The sequence below is a fragment of the Emys orbicularis genome, chromosome 2 (genome assembly GCF_028017835.1).
Source record: "Emys orbicularis isolate rEmyOrb1 chromosome 2, rEmyOrb1.hap1, whole genome shotgun sequence".
Classification (NCBI taxonomy): Eukaryota; Metazoa; Chordata; order Testudines; family Emydidae; genus Emys; species Emys orbicularis.
The window spans coordinates 77,651,692-77,670,382 of NC_088684.1; the positions used below are offsets into that span (position 1 = coordinate 77,651,692).

At 41.9% G+C, this 18,691-nt stretch overlaps 1 protein-coding gene across 1 annotated transcript in view; it reads right to left on the bottom strand.

Annotated features, from left to right (window-relative positions):
- Positions 1–1,498: 1,498 nt before the first annotated feature.
- The window catches only part of LOC135875061 (desmoglein-2-like), a 50,678-nt gene continuing 33,485 nt past the window's right edge, over positions 1,499–18,691 (bottom strand). The window contains exons 6-15 of the mRNA XM_065400043.1: positions 15,374–15,528; positions 12,696–12,830; positions 12,358–12,543; positions 11,167–11,426; positions 10,548–10,690; positions 8,570–8,797; positions 6,749–6,979; positions 5,749–5,873; positions 3,197–3,748; positions 1,499–1,942 (exon numbers count right to left, since the gene is read on the bottom strand). Coding sequence (XP_065256115.1) covers positions 1,499–1,942; positions 3,197–3,748; positions 5,749–5,873; positions 6,749–6,979; positions 8,570–8,797; positions 10,548–10,690; positions 11,167–11,426; positions 12,358–12,543; positions 12,696–12,830; positions 15,374–15,528 — 2,459 coding nt within the window. The remainder of the gene's footprint in view (positions 1,943–3,196; positions 3,749–5,748; positions 5,874–6,748; positions 6,980–8,569; positions 8,798–10,547; positions 10,691–11,166; positions 11,427–12,357; positions 12,544–12,695; positions 12,831–15,373; positions 15,529–18,691) is intronic.

Consider the following 18,691-nt stretch of genomic DNA (forward strand, 5'->3'; position numbering starts at 1 on the left):
AGCTCAGCTGTCTTGCTACTTACTCTCCAAACTATGTGCCAAGGTGCAAGCATTGCTTTGAATTACAGGAGATACTGATTTCACAGCTTCTGGCTATCACTCCTGTGAGTTCCATAAGCAGGATTTCTGGGAACTTAACAAGTAGTTTTGGCTGCTTGGCTTCCCGGCAGGACCGTGCCTCTCTATTTTACTTTTATTTTGGCTTACGGGGTGGCACATTTATTTTGGCACAGTGTGGAAAGCGACAGATCTTCACAGACAAGATCTGCAAATTATTTAGGAGTCTTGAGGAAATATTGCAACACAAATTCTCATATATAAAGGCAGATTTTTCTTGGTGCCTGGACTGGAATCATGCAGGGAAAATTTCCTTTTAATTGTATTATGTAAGCATTAAACCATAACTATAACCAAAATTCACAGAGAAGAGATAAGAACATAAGAATGGCCATACTGGGTCAGACCAAAGGTCCATCTAGCTCAGTATCCGGTCTTCCAACAGTGGCCAATGCCAGGTGCCCCAGAGGGAATGAACAGAACAGGTAAATCTTCAAGTGATCCATCCCGTCACCCATTCCCAGCTTCTGGCAAACAGAGGCTAAGGACATCATCCCTACCCAATGGAAATTAATTTTTCAAGGTAACGTTAAACAGTTTTATCTTTTTCAAGTTTAGTTATTTTCAAGGCCATGGTATTAAAATGTTCCTTAAAAAGGTAAATATGTAATGGAAAGATGGGGCAGAAATCAAAATTCAGATTAGAAGTCGAAAGTTCTGGTCCTCCTATGTGAGATGAACATGTGTCGAACACCGGCAAACCTACTGCTCTTTGGGGTGCATTCCCAGGAACAGGTTTTCCTAGCTCTGAGGCAGTGTGCACCTCACAGCTAGAGATCATTATCTGACTCAAAATTATTTCTGAAATTCTGACAAATTCTTCCATTTGTAAATCTGCTGGAGCCTGGGATATTGCATATACAGACAGCCCCCATCTCTGTGGAGAAAAGTTGTTTCTGGCCCTTTTAGATGAGAGGGAATGAAATTGATGCCTAAGTTCCAGAGTGCCTGCAAGACACTTTAGAACATAGGAGACAAACAGTTCATAGAAATTTAGTTTAACAACATTTTTAGTTGGTCATTACAATTTTTTTCAAGACTTTTCTGGCTTTCTAATTATATCATTCTCTGCATGTGGGTGATGGGTTTAGCCTTCACCAGCATTATCTTACATGTGATGAATTATACAGTAGTAGAAGGAAAAAACAAGGAAACATTATTCCTATTAATTGTCCACCTTGAAAGCATTGCTATAAAACACTGTAAAGTCAGCTGCTTTTTTCCCTGCTCATATTTCTTATTTACAGAAACTACTGTAAGAAAATGCATTCTATTTTTAAAAGCACAAGAAAATGGAGATCTTGAGATTACTAAAAAGTTGCCAGTGTTGCTGGTAGAGATATAAATGATGCCTAGCAGAGCTGTCTGAGGGATATATATTTTATGAGCGAGTATACTGCACAGTGCTGTATTTTGTGACGTTTGAAGACTTACTTACGGTAGAAGACTCCTCCAAACCTAAGCCTGTTTGGTTAAAGAGGGGGTCTGTGATTAGTATACGCTCCTGCCTTCCAGGTCCAGAAATGGTGGTCTGCCCTCTTATGCTTTGCATCCCTGAAACCTCAGCCAGAGTTGTGTAACTAGCCTGCAGCCCATGAGAACTATGCTGGCTGGTTTCCACTTCTGCATGTTTGCCCAGACAGATATCTGCTAGGGTCTTAAATTTATCTCCTAAATCATCCAGAAAACGGTCATCCAAGTCATCTTCAATAAAGCTGCAGCAGCCAATGGAACCATGTGAGGAGCCTGCTTCTTCCTGACAGTAAAGCAAGAGACAGTCTTTTGCTAGTTGAGCTTCATCTTCATCAGCAAAAGTGGCAGCTTTCTAAAATAAAGGAAACAAAAGCAAACAAAAACTGTTTAACAAATGTTGTTTCAAAACTTTAAAGGGTCATTACCAACTTTTAAAAAACAACTGCATTTTTGTTGGAACATTTTTTACTCACTATTGTTATAAGTAACATCTAAGGCCACGTCTAAACTATGAGCTAGGGGTGTGATTGCCCTGCTAACATACACATATTTGCACTAGCTCTCAGTGTTCTAGGAGGAGTATAAATCGCAGTGTACCCATGGTAGCACAGGTAGTGACAGCAGAGTCACAAGCTGTACTGATTACAAACCCACCTGAAACTGGTGGGTTTATATTTGCCTCCATTGCTGCTACCCATACAACCCTGGCTACACTGCTATTTATTTTCATCCTACCTTGGGGCGAGCTAGTACAAGTATGTGTGCATGAGCAGGGGAATCATAGCCCTATCTTGTAGTACAGACTTACCCTCAACATACTATAACAGAAGAAAAGAAGATTTCTTTCAGTTTGTGTAGATGGCAGCAGTTGGTGACAGTCAGTTTGCTGATTCCTCTTTGTAAGTGAATATTTCACAGAGCAATTGATGGTGTGGAGGAAAAAATGTAAAGCAAATGGGAAAATTGGACTAAATCCCCTAAAATTATCAGCAAGATTCAGAGACCGTAGCTAAAACCAGTTTGCACTCACTAGAGAGTGATTTAAAATTGACAGTGCCCTTAAAAATATGTCACTTTTTTGGAGCAAATCACTATTATTACACTGGTGTCCATTTATGCTCTTCCTTCCCTCATCTCCCCAAAAATGTATCCCTTAATTCTTTTGGAGATGGGCTAGAAAACTTAATTGATGCTTTTCATCAATAATTTCTATGATGTATTCAAATCATTCAGTTTATACAAGGTGTAATAGCTGGAACTGGAAAACAGTGCATTCTGTTTTAAATGTGTAGCATTTGTGTAACACTAAAGCCCTGATCCTGCGAAGACTTAATGTGTGTAACTTTACTCGTGGCAATCATCCTATTGAAGCCAAAATAAAGCTAGGCACATGGTTATGTCTTTTGCCGGATTGGGCCTAAGGAAAACATGGCAGATTGTGAAGACAAATCTTTTTTTAAAACAAAATGCATATCATAAACAATCCTGATAAAAGATTTTTAGGTTTGAAATAGAATTAATGGCCTTTAACAACTTGTTTCCACAAGATTTACTTATTTTAAAAAAATAACATTAATATATTGATATTCTCAAGCAGGATTCTTACCCCATTGAAGTAGTCTCTCAAAAATTCTTCATCTATGCCCGCTTCAGCTCCCGTAGTCATGGCCCGTCCAGCTCCTATCATCATGGTCCCTCCAGCTCCCGTAGTCATGGCCCGTCCAGCTCCTATCATCATGGTCCCTCCAGTTCCCGTAGTCATGGCCCGTCCAGCTCCTATCATCATGGTCCCCCCAGCTCCCGTAGTCATGGCCTGTCCAGCTCCTATCATCATGGTCCCCCCAGCTCCCATTGTCATGGCCCCGCCGGCTGCCATAGCCTCCCCAGCTGCTGTGGCCCTGCCAGCTGCCATGGTCCCGCCAGCTGCCAGGGTCCCGCCAGCTGCCATAGCTCCATATTTTGCAACAGAAAGAAGATGTCTTTGTTCTTCCCATCTCCCATTGCTCATGCTAGCATGACCATAGCGTTCTTCGATATGGGATCGAGAACTGCCTCCTCCTGTGCCAACTGCCTCTGCACCAATTGCTGCTGCTGCTCCACTGCGCACATTTCCTGCTGCGCTGTCCAATGCAGTGGGAGCGATGAGGGTTAGCATTGCCTAAAACAATAATTAAAATACAACATGAAATGTGTTCTGTGCTGCACGTGGACTTCTCTAAGCAGTTGGGCTGAATGGAGTCCAGGAGGGAGGTGGTTGGCATGATTGTCTGATTTGGCGTTAGACGCGCTGTTACAAAGGGCAAAGTGTGCCCTGAAAAAGGGTGCAGCCTTTATGATTGTGTAGCCAAGGAAAAATCCATTTTAGGGCAACATTGTATCATCCCCTGTTAAAACCAATGAGAGGGGAAGTAAGAAAAAACAGGAAACTCCAGCGAGTTCACCTGGCAAAATTTTTCCAAATGCTCCTTTCAGTGAGAAAGGCATGTGATCGCACGCCGCACCTTAAACCCTCAGATCCTAGAGCCTCTGCAGGGTCTGCTGGTCCTTCTGTGCTGCTGCCTGCCCTTCTTCTCTCTCATGGCATCTTGCCCATATTGCCACTTTCTCTTTCAACAGCAGCTTTTCCAAGGGGAATGCAGTCGCTAAGGAAAAGCTAATGCCCCACTGATTCCGCCTGGATATTTACCAGAGTCAGGAGAGAGGATGCTAGTGTTAGTAATTACTCACCCGTCCTCCACAGACCCCACCTGAGCCTCAGCCTTATGCAGTAGACACACTGGGGCTTTGTGGGGCAGCCAGCATGCCAAGTATTCACTATTCTCCTCAGTTTCTCCTCCTTGCAGCCATTTCTGATCTAGTTAAATCATATTTGCTCTCCTCCATACCTCACTGAAAGGGAGCACTGGGCACTGAGTTTGGATACAGCCCTCAGACTTTAAATTAAGAGGCTGTGAAGCTTCCCATTCCACCATTTTTCTGCTGAATTAATAAACCCACTGATTGGAATTGACACTTCCCTTGTGAATGCAAATATTTAACTCTTTTGTGGTTCAGGTACTGGGCACACCAGTATTTCTCCCACACTCCCCTTCCTCACTTTCCACTCAGAAAAATAGTATCACCATGGCAGATGTGACAATTTCCTGCAATACATAAATTTAAATCCTCCACAGGTGTCATTGTGGGCCCAGGATTGTATGCAATTCCATGGGATAGGATGACCACAGCTCTTCCAGGAATTAAGAACAGCGAGGGATGATTCGGCAAATTCACTCAGGTTGTAACACCTCCCTAGAAGTACCAACATCTGCAAAGGCTCACATATACTGGTTCAAACTGGATTCTCCAAAGGACAACAAAGAAAGGGCTTTTGAATAAATAGCCTGAGTTTACACTGACTCTCAGGGCCTTCTTTCTGATCCAGCAAACAGACATGACCTTTTGTCCAAGGTGGTTAGGTAGGAGGGAGAGGGCGCCCAATCATTGTGGACGGGTTTGAAGGAGTGACATTTACCAGAGCTACTACTGGAGTTGTTGGGAACAGGGGGTGGTGAACTCTGGTAAACATATTAGTAAAAACAATAAAAGAACCCGGAATGCTTTCACCTTAAGAATACACGTGCATGCTTAGGAAAAGCTTGTGGTAACTTATAACTGGGCCATTGCAACTGGTCATAGCCTTTGGGGAGAAAGCAAAGGATGGACACAATCCTGTTAGGCAGTCTGGCTTGCTGGAGAACTCACAGTGTAGGCAGGGAACTACGCAGCTTGGGGAAAATAACCCTTAGGAGGGAGGGAGACGCAGGTCTCCACCCAGGAGATGTGATGGATGGGGAGCCAGAAGCCCAAGAGCAGGTGCCACTGATAGACCACGAGGAGGAAATACAGGTGCAATTGTCGTGAACTGTGAGACTCACTATTTGCTTGATTATTTCACTCTTCTTTTCCTTTGCAATTTAGACACTTTGGTTGATATTTCTAGAGCGGTGTATGGAATTTAGCCACACAATTTTTTAAAGTAATTAATGTTAACGTGTGGCTAAATCTCCTGCACTGCTTTGAAATCTCAACCCACAATCTAAATCTGACACCAAGCGAGAAACTGAAATAGTTAAATTAAAAGAAAACAAAGATGATATTGGGCTAAGGTACACTTGCCTTGTCTTCAGGTGCTGCCCCTTCACTGTTCCATTTATGTAACATCTCTTCATTACTGTCAGGTATTGCTGTGAATCCTTTAGCACCTGATCCCCAATGGCAAAACAGCAGTAAGAGTGGCACAACTGTAGGGGAACCACAATGTGTCATTAAATGTCTGATAACTAGAGCTCAAATCATGTTTAGGTAACTGTCTGTAGTTAGGTAATAAACAGTTGGACTATGTGAACATGCACACAGGGTAGATGCAAGTTTTCTAGAAATTCAGGAATATAATGCAGAGTTTATTTAGTTATGGTCAATAGATAATGAATGTGTACTATGGCTCTGATTCTGCAAATACTCATGCATTTGCTTAACTATGTACATATAAGTAGTCCCACTAAAGTCACCACCTTGCCACACTGAGCCATAAATACCATTAAGTCCACCTCCTCCAGTTTTTTTTTTTTTTTGCTATAAATAGCTGACTTGATATACACAACATCTTGCCACTCCCAAAGTAGAGGATTCCACCCCAGTCAGCAAGTGTTTTCAGCTGTGTTACTGGAGTAAGGAAACAGAGTTGACACTTTGAAAAGGGGCCAGAATAGTGGAGAGGGGCAGCCCTGGTGACATTATCTGAAGGGAATGGGAAGGGCCTGGTGGTGATTCATTGGACCATAAGAGGAGCCCTAAGAAAAACCAAAAGGATTTCTCAGTGCTTTATCATCTGTCCTTTAGTATATCATAAGCAAATGTTAATTGTTTGTTTAAAAGCCACTGGAAAGACTGAAACAGTTTCCTGTTGCCACATACTAGTTCTAATACTTCCAGGGTGAAATTTTGGCCCCACTGAAAGTCAATGGGAATGGTCCCATTGACTCCAATGGACTCAGGATTTCACCCACAAAGTATACTCAGATTATAAACCCCTTGGGGTAGGGACCATTTCTTCTTTGGTGTTTTGTATTGCATAGAACATGCAGTGCTTAAGAAATAACATAAAATGGTTACTTACGTAGCAATAATAAAATTGCCAAGATAATTAGTGCAATTGCTCCAGCTCCCAGCCCAACTGAAGAGTCGATTTGTCTGTCCTGGCAGGAATCCCCATTCACACACGTACAAACTGTCAGTGTAAGGATCTGCTTTTCAGGACAGCTTAAACCTAGCATATCTTTCACTAAAATTTGAACTTGATTTGTGCTGGGCTTTACATCTTGTGGTAGTAACAGCTGCATGGTTGTTGCTTTGTGGGGACAGGATCAGGGTAAAGGAAAAACATAATCAGTGAAACAAGAACTGGGTAGAGAGAGAAAGTTAGAAATCACTGTCTCTTACTAAAGAAAAACAAAAAAGAATTCTACCAATGCAATAGAATTGACTTTAATTCACAACCAATTGCTATTTTCATCATATAATTCACACTCTGGCAAAATATAACCAATGTTTATTTCTAATTTCTATAGATTGTGGAAAAGCCTGGTTAAAAGTTGAATTGTCTGTATGAACCCCCCAAAATACCATTTGTCTTTGTAACAAGTTACAGTTGTCTAGTCCTCTCCTACTTTCAGAAGGTAAGAAGGGCCCTGACATAATGGAAACACTGCAATTGTGCTGAGAAGGTGGGAGCAGGTTCCTAGGAGTATCCCTATAGGTATAATGAAGAACAGCTCTGCAACATGTCTGTGTGCATTGATTTTTTCAAGTGGGAATGGGAATCAAAGGATTCACCCTCATTCCCTGATTAGATGTGAGCACAAGTGCTTGGAGGATTTCTCCCCAGTCAGGCCCTCATGGAGATCGTGTATTATTTGGGCTGGGCACTGCGGGGCTGATTCTGGATAATACGGACATGTTTAACATACCATCCAAAATAACGTAGCTGCCGCTATCTGGGCTGCAGCAACTGTGAAGGCTGTAAATGCTAGTTAGGCAGCAAGCAAGCTAATCTGTTCTGGAGAGGTGTTACTCTGCTGTGGCAGCCCTCTGGCAAAGCTCTGTAGTGGTGAATTGTAGAGCTGCCTAGGAAGTGGAGGATCAGCAGTTGAGCAAAAGAGCTCTTTGATTTACTTGGAGCACTTCTTCTAAGTACCTGCACGGGTATTTGGGTGTGGCAGTGTGCAGAGAGAGGCTGCCTTGCTCATTACATTATGATGTGGTTAAAAAAAAATAGACTGTGAATGGGGGAGCTCCTGCCTCACCCAAGTCTGAGTACAGACACAACTTCATATTGCAAATATATTCTTGCAGAGTAGGACTCCCCACCCAGATGGACATTGTTGTGAGGGTCCTCTTCCTTCCCCTAAAGTACTGGAGTATCTTGGACAACTGATTAAGGATCTAGTTGATGTACAGGGTGCATGGCAGTTTCCTATTTCTCCATAGCTCAGCTCTTGAACTGAACTGCCATTCAGGAATGTGAGCCCTGCAGCTGACTGCAGCTATATGGCTGCAAATTCAGTCATGCAGAGAGGAACATCTGTCACCTGAATGCTGTGGGGACAGGGGGAGGGAAGGGGTCTTAGTCCCAACATCATTCGCAAGAGCCCAATTACAATATACAGGTGATCAGGTTACACAGAACCACTTCAACTCCAAAATACATAAATCTGTATTCTATGGCCATTAGAAATGAAGGGGGGAGGAGACAAACTTCAAACTCTTGATGCTTCTCCTGGTGTGGCACAGCAGATGTGCATGTCCTTTTTGGCTGGATCAAGCCTTAAAATTCTGATCTGACCAGAGTTAACAAAATGTGACATAAATGCAGAACTGCAAAGAACCGAAAAAGATTTTACTAAAATGTTTATTATAAGTTAAATTGATACTTTCTTACCATTTGTGTCTCCAATTACCCATTTCTTTGTCATCCCTTCAGGCTCATCAATGACAGTAAAAGTGAAGGGAGCACTATTTGGATAAGCATCTCGATCCTCAGCTGTAAAACTGAAGAACTTTGCATCTGAACACACAGTCTGTGTTGGAGTCACAATGACTGGACAATTATCATTGGCATCCACAACCTGAATTACAATGGTACCAGTGGCTGTTTTCTTAGAATAATCTGCAAATATAAACGTGAAAGCTTAAATTCTTGTGTGTGCAAAAAATGTTGCTTTAAAAAAATATTTCATATTTTTTCCCGGATTATAAAAAGCAGTAATATGAATTTAGGATCCGATCCTGCTTCTGTTGAAGTCAATAGTAGTTTTGCCTTTGATTTTAATGGGGTCAGGATTTAACTCTTAATATTTACAGAAAGATCTGCAAGGTTACACTTTCTAAATAGAATACATTTTAAAAGCTAAGTAAAACAGAACTATAGTTCAAAAGTACCATTACAAACAACAAATGAGAAAGACCATGTATTTGAGAGTTCTTTTTGCATTGTATTCAAACAGCATAGGACTATTGAGATTTTTCAAATCTTCTACTCATATTACTGAGAGATTTCAACACTTCCATTTTGACAGGCAGTATTTCAATTAAGCCTGTTCTGGACACAAACATTTCTTGCAATGTAGTCCTATCAATAAATGGGTAATAGCCCCTAAGCAAAAAGAGTTTAGGATCAAGAGACCGATTAAAAACAAAACAAAAAAACCCAAAACAACAACAACAAAAACCAACCAGACTAAAACCCAATTTTTCCCTGTCAAGGAAGCCTTTAGGTCAGATTCTGAGAGGCATCTCTTTGGATAGGTCTGTATCGCAAATGAAGGTATGAATGCAGCCCAGTAGGCATGCCTCCGCTATCTTTAATCTAGTGGGCACAGGTAACAGTGGTAGTGAGGATGTGGTGGCATGAGCTTTGGCAGGGGCTAGTCTCCCAAAAAGAAGCCTGCCTGGTTAGGTACTTGTGTTGCTGGCCTGAGCCAGGGTTCATACTGCCGTATGTTCACTGCTATTGTTATCTGTGCTAGCTAGATTAAAAACTGGTGCAGGTATGGCCTACCTGTGCTACAATCATGCTATCATTTGTGGTTAACCACACCTTTCAGAGGCACAGCACATAGCTTGCAGCCCAGAGGGAGGAAGAGTTATTTGGCTTTAAGCCACTTCCAGAACAGCCCCCAGCATAATTTAGACAGTCTTGGGGAACGGTCTGTGTTATGGCAACCTGTCCCTGGCTGTCTACAGGTGTCGAATCTTCGCAGTGATATGGGCTGTAGCCCCACCGCCACCTCAGGCCAGTACTTGCAAGGGGGTCTTCCGCAGTTTTTGTGCCAGGAGAATTCTCCCCAGTTGGAACTGTGACTTTCCGAGCTCCTTTTCGCTGCTCCTAGCTTTTACCTAGCATACAGGGGTCAGAGTTGAGTGGGAATCTTACGCTTTAATCTAATCATCTTGCAAAACAACTACAAAAAGGAAACAATCAAAATTTTGAAATAAAACAATGTACAGAATTTAGAAACCTTTTTATATTTATATGTGGTTTTAAAAATGACAGCAAAAACGTCTTCCAGATACATTTCCAGAATGCATAAGGACTTCAAACTAAACAAGGAAGTGACCATAATATACATAGAAAATGCAGCCAAAGGAGCCCTGCCTGCTTATGCTAGAGAACCTGACTTTTACACTGTTAAGGATTAGACGATACAGCTTATGTTGGTGAGCACTTGCTTTCATTTTGATGGGAGTGCTCATCAACAGAAGGCTGTAATATTTAGCCCTAAATGGGTACTGATCAGATGGTAAGACTGCTCTCTTGCAGTGCAACATTAGGTTCAGGCCTCAGCAATACAGAAAGTTTGTAAAGAAAGGCTTATGAATGCATATGACATGAAGAAACCTAATGCCTCACAACTTACCCTTAGTTATGGCCAGAATGGTGGCAGTGTAGGTACCATTAATTACATAAGATGACTCATAATCAGGTATTTTTATTAGCTTGATTTCAGCTGTAGTAGAATCTATCATGATCCAATTATCTTTATCATTTTTTTTGACATATCTGTTAGAAATTAAAAAAAAAAATCAAATTATAATGAGCAAGACAACCACGGGGGTTGAAGCTGCTTTGCACGCACACACACATCGAATATTTGCTCTACACCACTGTATCTCCATTTTCATGGGATTTCTACAGGTTTCATCCTAAACCTCAGTCCACAGACTGAAACCAAAAGTGTCATGCATTGATATACTTGTAGATTTACTAAATGGATACATCAATACAGATTGTTTCTGTAGGGAGATGCACTTCTCATCATATGAACTAACACAAAAGCAAATTATTTAAAAAATAAAAAGCCCATACATTCTACATAAAACCCTATAGAATACCCATCTCATTTATACTGTAATAATTAGACACATCTATCAAACAGCGTGACTATGAAATAATTTCAACCTAGTGTTTGATACAAAGATTTAATGTGACATTCTATAAATGGCAATGTTGCTAATTAATAAAAATATGATGCTTACGTAATATGTTCTGCTACTTTTGAAGTGTCTTCATCAAAGGCTTGATATCTCCCAATAATCTGGTTTATCGTCATAGTCTCACTTGTCTTAATCACCTTTGTGCTGGGTTTGAATACAGGGCCCTCTGGCACATTTTTCACCTTAATTGTGACTGGAATTGGTTTTACTTTGTAACTATTACTAATTGATTTGTGAAATGCTGCTTTATTTGTAACGACAACGCTCAAGTTCATGGTTTGCATTTCCTCATAATTGATCTCCTGCAAAAAGGACACATTCACAAAAACCGAAACTTCACTCAAAAAGTAAACACAGAATTTGACACCCAAATAATGTTTAAAAGTTCAATCTTTAAAAACATTTTCTTTGTTAAAAAAAATGAATGGATTAAGGCTAGCTAAAGGTGCCCGATTGACAGCACCAGAAAAAATAAGTGTTATTTAAACTTGTCAAGTCTCCTTTTAATATATAATGTCGTGTATATCAAATAGTATACAGAATAAGGATACAATATCTTGTCATTTGTATGGATAAATTCAAAGTAATAGCTTCAGGTCGCTGACTTTGGAGACAACACTATCTTCTGGCCTTGGGGATGGACTCTCTCTCCATGCGTCACAATTGGAAAAAGGAAGTAGAATGCATCAGTTCCATACTAGCTGTCGTATATTCTAGCTTTTGCCCTCTAATCATTATCATATTTAGCACTGAAAGTGCTTTTCATCTGTAGGGCTTAAATCACTTTATAAACGTAGTTAAGCATTGTTACCCACAAATTAAAGAAAGGGAAACCAAAGCACAGAGATATGCTGAGAGTTGCTGAGCATCCTCAACTCATGTTGACTTTAGGGGAAACTGAGGATGCTCCGCAGCCTGCAAAATCAGGCTCTAAATGATTTACCTGATGTCACACAGAGAATCAATGGCAGAGTCAAGAATGGGACCCAGGTCTCCTAAACTGAAGGGAAACATGCTTTTCTTTGTTTTTATATTATGTACATACTCAGTACATCTAGGTAAAATATAGAAATGGAGGAGTGTTCCACATGTAAATTATTTGCTATTCACACGCTGGTAAAATGTAAATAGTTTTAGTTAAAATTAATATCCTATGTAATTTATTCTAATATTTAAAAAAGTCTAGTTATTAAAAAAAAAAAAAAAAAAAGACACTCTACAGTATACACTTACCTTCACAAGAGTCAAAACTCCTTCATTTGTTCGAGCATCTGTCTCTATACGGAAATAACCCCCTTCATTCCCAGAAACAATTGTAAAGTTTGCCAGCCAATTATCAGAGAATTTTTCATCTTCATCAGATACTTTCAGTCGTATAATTTCCACATTTGCTCTGTTTTCCTCGACACTGCCTTCATACTGCAATCAAACAATAGACCTTTTAAAAAATGTTAAGTCTGCTGTATTTCATTATGGCAAAATGAGTCCTTTGTGTGCCTGGTGATAGTAAATTACCTGTTACTACCAGACATAGGAACACACAGAGGCTGTTAACAAACAAACATACTTACTGTCTGCCTTTCAAGAACAGGCGTATTATCATTGACATCCAAAATCTTGATTTTTACAGTACTGGTTGTAGCTAGCCCAATTTTGTTTCCATCTCTGTCTCTTGCTTCTACAGTCAAAGTGTAGCTACTTTGTTTCTGTGTCACATTCAAAAATAAGTGTTTAAGTCTATACAGAAACCAATTACAAAATTATATAAAACATTTTTTGCTCTGGTACATTATCTCTATTATTTCTTTGATATGGAATGGCTGACTATGGCAGTATGTTTAATTAATATTAAATTCAATTCATCATAACCATCCTGATAACTGAGTTGTTCCACCAGAGTCCTGAGCTCAGGAATCCCCTTAGCATTTTCCCAAATAACTTAGTAAATGGAGGATGGAAAGAATGTGAGAAACATAAAAGAAACAAGAGTAACAACTCCAGCACAAAGGGCTTTGGGAATTTTATCATTCTCCTTTAATTGGGGCTAGAAAATGGTCACTCCATAGCTGGAGGAAAGGGAAAGTTATAGCGTATACTATATATGATAAAATAATTATTGTTACATTATCACACACAGATTACAGAAATAATTAGTAAAGATTTATACTAATAGTTTAGTTATTTCCCTCTGGGCATGTGCACTGCTGCCTCATTCTAGGCACCCAGGCGCCTGTCTCCCCCCTATGCCCCAAAGTGATCCACAGATGAGGGGAAATACATATGTTCTTCCGCCTGAATTGTACGTTGGGCCCAATCCAGTAGGCGTGCCGAAAGCCCACTTAACTCCACACAAAACAGATGGGGGAAGGAAAAGAGGAGGACCTCCTTTATAACCGTTAGTCCAGTTGTTAGGGTACTCATCCAGGATGTGGGAGGCCCTCTATTCAAGCCCCCTTCTGCGGTGAAGGGAATTGAACAGGGGTCTCCCACCTCTTAGGGGAGCACTCTAACCACTGGCCTACGGAACATTCTGACGTGGGGCTTCCTCAAAGTGGAACTTCAATAAGAGAGATTAAATAATTGAGTAATTAAACATTAAATGAGCCAGAGAGAATTAGAATCACGTTATAGCCTAGTGATTAGGGCACTTAAGAGACATGGCAGATCCCTGTTCAAATCCCTTCTCCTCATCAGGCAGTGGGGGGGACTTGACTGGGGGGTCTCTCACAGCCCGAGTGAGTACCCTAACCCCTGGGTTAAAGGTTATATGGGAGGTGCCCATACCCGTGATGTAGGCAGTTGAATGCCAATCTGCCCCTGGTTTGTGAATCACAAGCAAAGCTAGATATCTCTCTACAGTCTGGACTTGGGTACTGAACTCAGAGCGGGGAGGGGCTTAGCATCTTATATTGGCTAGCTTAAGTGGCTGCCCACTTCCCATGCTGGCTTTACGGATCACATTCTAAGATTCCTCTCTCTCCCTATTTATTGTGTAGGAGTCTAGACACTTAACTCAGCTTTGTGCATCTCACTACTGTCCCTGTGATTTTCTAGGTGCCTAAAAATTAGGCACCGTGATGCTCAGCATCACAATGCCTATGTCTATTTTATGGATCTGGGCCCACACAACTGCAGGGCAGCTTCACACAACTGTACCATGCTGTACTTACTATGTTTTTGTAATAAGAACATATTCACTGTGAAAGCGAGTGCAAATGGCTAGTACACTCATGCTTTCTATCACCCGTGGAGGGCATGTGGAGTTGCAGACTGGGTGACAAAAACATTTCCTGTGGTGTAGGTGGTAATGTCACTCTGTCAGCATCAATTCCCAATATCACCCAGGACTACTTCTACCAACTGACCCACCATCACCCCATCAATGTATCCTGAAAGATGAACTGAGGGGCTAAATTTCACAGGTCCTCCATCACTCATAGCTGAAGAACCCCCTGTTGACACTCCTGCCAAGTAACAATAAGCACTCTCTGTAACTGCTGAAAACATTTCAACAGGTGTATCCCCTTAATGACAAACTTTCCTGCCATATCCTCACACCACCAGAATGCTAATGTGGGTGTTATGAGTGTGCTCTATAAAGACAGCAGGTTTGTATACATGTAGATAGCTAATGGAAGGAGCACCATCTATTGGCCAATAAGAATATGTAGCATTACATACAAGTTAGCAACAACTTTATTGAACCTACTAACACTTAACATGCAGTTTTTAACAGTGGGTTACAGCAGTCTGCCTGTGGCAATCCATGTCTTAATTTGTAATATAAACCCACAAAATCTAGGGCCAGCTCTATGTACCAGCAGTCTTACAGAATCAGATCGTGATCCTTGCAGTTTGCTCACATGATGGAATAAGGAGACCCCTTGCACCCCCCTGTGATTGCTACTCATACTGTGGGCAACAATGTAGTGGGGACAGACAAGCTGCTACTGGGCCAATACTCCCCTCCTGTGCAGTTGAGGATGACTGGGTGAGCAGAGCCTTAATTCTTAACCCAAAAAAATGCACCAGCCAGCACAGCTGAGCAGACACAGAGGGAGAAAGCCGATCTAGGAAAAGGGCTATGCCTTCACTTCCAGGAGGGCCATGGAGATGGAGGTTCTGGGTCAGAAGATCTATGTATCCAGTCCTCATCTAGTAAACAGGACGAAGCAGCAATGAGGGAAGAGGGCTGATATAGTGTTGTTAAAACTCTGGGAAAGAGCCAATATAAAAGAGTGTAGTTTACCTCTCGGTCAAGGTATAATGTTGATGTTACAATCTCACCGGTGTTTTTTAGAATACTGAATGCATTAGAATTTTGAAGAATCTTGAAAGCAATTTTGGAATTTAGATTATTCGGCTCATCTGCATCGGTTGCATTTATCCTCATCACAAGTGTACCTGAGAATTAAAAAAAAAAAAAAAGAGATAGATTTACATTGCCCTTATTTATGTATTGGCAAGTATCATTTATAGAATACAAAATGGAGAGTTTTCAGAACCACTTAACTGTTTTGTGTTGTACTTCTAATTACTGCTTTTATTAAGAGTTGGAGAAATGTCTTATTTAACACTTTCAACCAATGTCATTAGATAGTGTGTACAAGCAAACAAATGCACATCATGGATATACATACTAAAAACAGGGGCAGACAAACCTTTTGGCCTGAGGGCCACATCGGGTTTCCAAAATTGTATGGAGGGCCGGTTAGGGGAGGCTGTGTCTCCCCAGACAGCCAGGCGTGGCCCGGTCTCTGCCTCCTATCCGACCCCCCCAGCTTCTCACCCCCTGACGGCTCCCCCGGGACTCCTGCCCCATCCAACCCCCCCGTTCCCGGTCGTCCCTCCCAGGACTCCTGCCCCACCCACCACCCCCTGCTCCCCGACCACCCCCGGCCCCTCCACCTGTGACTGCACCCTGCCACCCCATCCAACCCCCCCACTCATTCCTGATTGCCCCTCTGGGACCCCTGCCCCATCTGACCCGTTCCCCGCCCTCTGACCACCCCGACCCCTATCCACATCCCCACCCCCTGACCACCACCCCGAACTCCCCTGCCCTCTCTCCAACCCCCCCTGCTCCCTGCCCCCTTACCATGCAGCACAGAGCACCGCAGGCTGCAGCTCTGCAACTATGCTGCCTGGCAGCCTAGAGCGTTGCGCTGGCAGTGCGGCGCACTGAGGCTGCGGGGGAGGGAGGACAGCAGGGGAGGGGCCAGGGTAGCCTTCCGGGCCAGGAGCTCAGGGGCCGGGCATGAGGGTCCCGCGGGACAGATGTAGCCCGCGGGCTGTAGTTTGCCTACCTCTGTACTAAAACCTCAGTAGATCAGAAAAGACAAATGGCCTAATATGGGTGGCCTTTAACTAAAAGTTTTTAAAAGATGATAGAAACTGCATGGGTATAATTTAATACAAACAGAAAACAGAGACCAAAAAAAAGTCCTTTTAAATCATCTGCCCTATCTCCCATGCCTGACTCTCTAAAACGGGTTGCCTGTTGAAAACAGTCCTTTGACCATTATGTATGTGTGCCACTGCCCTCTGATGGCTATGGTCAGAACTACTCATTTATATATCATAGGCTTTATACTGCTAGCATATGATGGAAAGTCTCTTTTAGCTCAAGTGTCAGGAGTCTGTGCTTTTGAAGAAGGCGGATCTTAGTTCAAACTGGGGTATCCAGTTAGACACTTAAGTCTATATCTAATTTTGCCTGAATCCTACCTGATTTTCAAAGCTGATCACTAAACAGCTCCCATTTGAATTGAGGGAGCTCAGTACCTCACAAGAGCAGACCCTCAATAACCTCTTCCTTATGATCACCATCAGGCTGAAATGGATACAGTGTAAAGGATTTATCAAACTGTTTTCCCAACACACTCCTTTCTTAACTACTGACAACAGGATGTTTTCACCTCCCAGAAGCCTGATCTGAAAACACTGAAGTCAACAGACAGACTGTAATTGACTTCAATGGGCTTTGGATGAGGCCAGCACTTGGTAGGGGTGAAATATTCCTCTCTAACCTGCAGTTAAACATGCAAGTGAATATGCTTTGCCTGATGAACTGAAATGGGAATGAGGATATGTGATCCACTCCTGAAAGCTGAATTGGAATGGGGCTGCAATCCCTGCACACTCCTTATAGGGTTTTATGATCACTGGATATGGGCAATCTCAGACTCAGTGACCATTTACCTACTTGCCCAGTTGTATATGCTAGGCTATGCAATGCTCATGAAGAGTCCAGCTGCAGCATCACAGGGGTGCCTGGAGTTCCCCTGCTTACCTGCTCTGCAGCCACCCTCCCAAATCACCACTTGAATATCCTGAGGCCTTCCCACAGCCCACATTTTCATGTGTCAGTTTGATCCTAGCAAAATTGTTCCTAAGGGGAAGTACAGATCTGTGATGGGTGTCATTTAGAAACGAGGAGGCTGCTTTCTCCATTCTTCCAATGCTATGTCTCTCTTTTCCACTTCACACATTTTATAGACCTGGAATTTCTCAACATCTCAAGCAAGTGGCCTCATTCAATGCTACTTACTATTTAGCATTAATTATTATTATTATGGTAGATCGCAGAGTCCCTGGACAGCATTGCGGTGACCTTAGCAATGTTATGGCAGAGTAACTTCTCAATGGATGAAATGTGCCTGTGATGCTGGTAGACCAGGTATCAGCTCTGGCCAATGCTCTAGGCATCAGCTGAGCACTGACAAATTCATAGCTGGAAACCAGACCGGCTCACCTGTATGTTAGTATTGTTCAAGATAGATGCTAGACTTGTAAGGATGTGTTTAGCATTTAGACTCTATAAAATACTTGTAAGTTGCAGCACGCATTATTAATCTTACTTGTAACATCTTTATCCCATGCTATAAGTTAATATGTAATTTTTACTTTATAACTGTAAAAATGCCTGCTCTGAACTTGTGAACCCAGGCAGAAGGAGGGGGTTCCCTGCCCATCAAGAAGGACTATCAAAACTAAGTGTGCCATTGTGGAATATTGTGATACAAAGACAGGGCTAATGGCACTCTTACACCCATGAAGGTGCTATGTGCAAGAAAGATCATCCCATCACCTTGAATTTTGGAAGAAGGAAATAGACATATTTGACATAAAAATTCTTCATCTCTTTGCTGTTTGGACTCTCACAGGGCTGGAGCTAGGAAACAAAAGCAGAGATCTCTAGGGCTAACCTGGATTAGCCCTAAAAGACATTCAGTGCTAACAGATTACAACTCTGTCACCTATTGGAACCATAGGCTGTAACTCATTTGTGTATACATGTTGCCTGCTTTAACCTGTAAATAAATCTCCCATTTCTTTTTTCCTAGCTAATAAATCCTTAGTTAGTTTACTATAGGATCAGCTACAAGCATTGTCTTTAGTGTGAGATCTAAGGTACAAATTGACCTGGAGTAAGTGACTGGTCTCTTAGGACTGGAAGCAACCTGAATCTTTTGTGATCTTTGGTGTATAGCAACGAACTATCAATCCATCCAGCTTGCCTGGATGGCAAGATAGACTGGAGTGTCTGTAACTCTATGGTAAGACT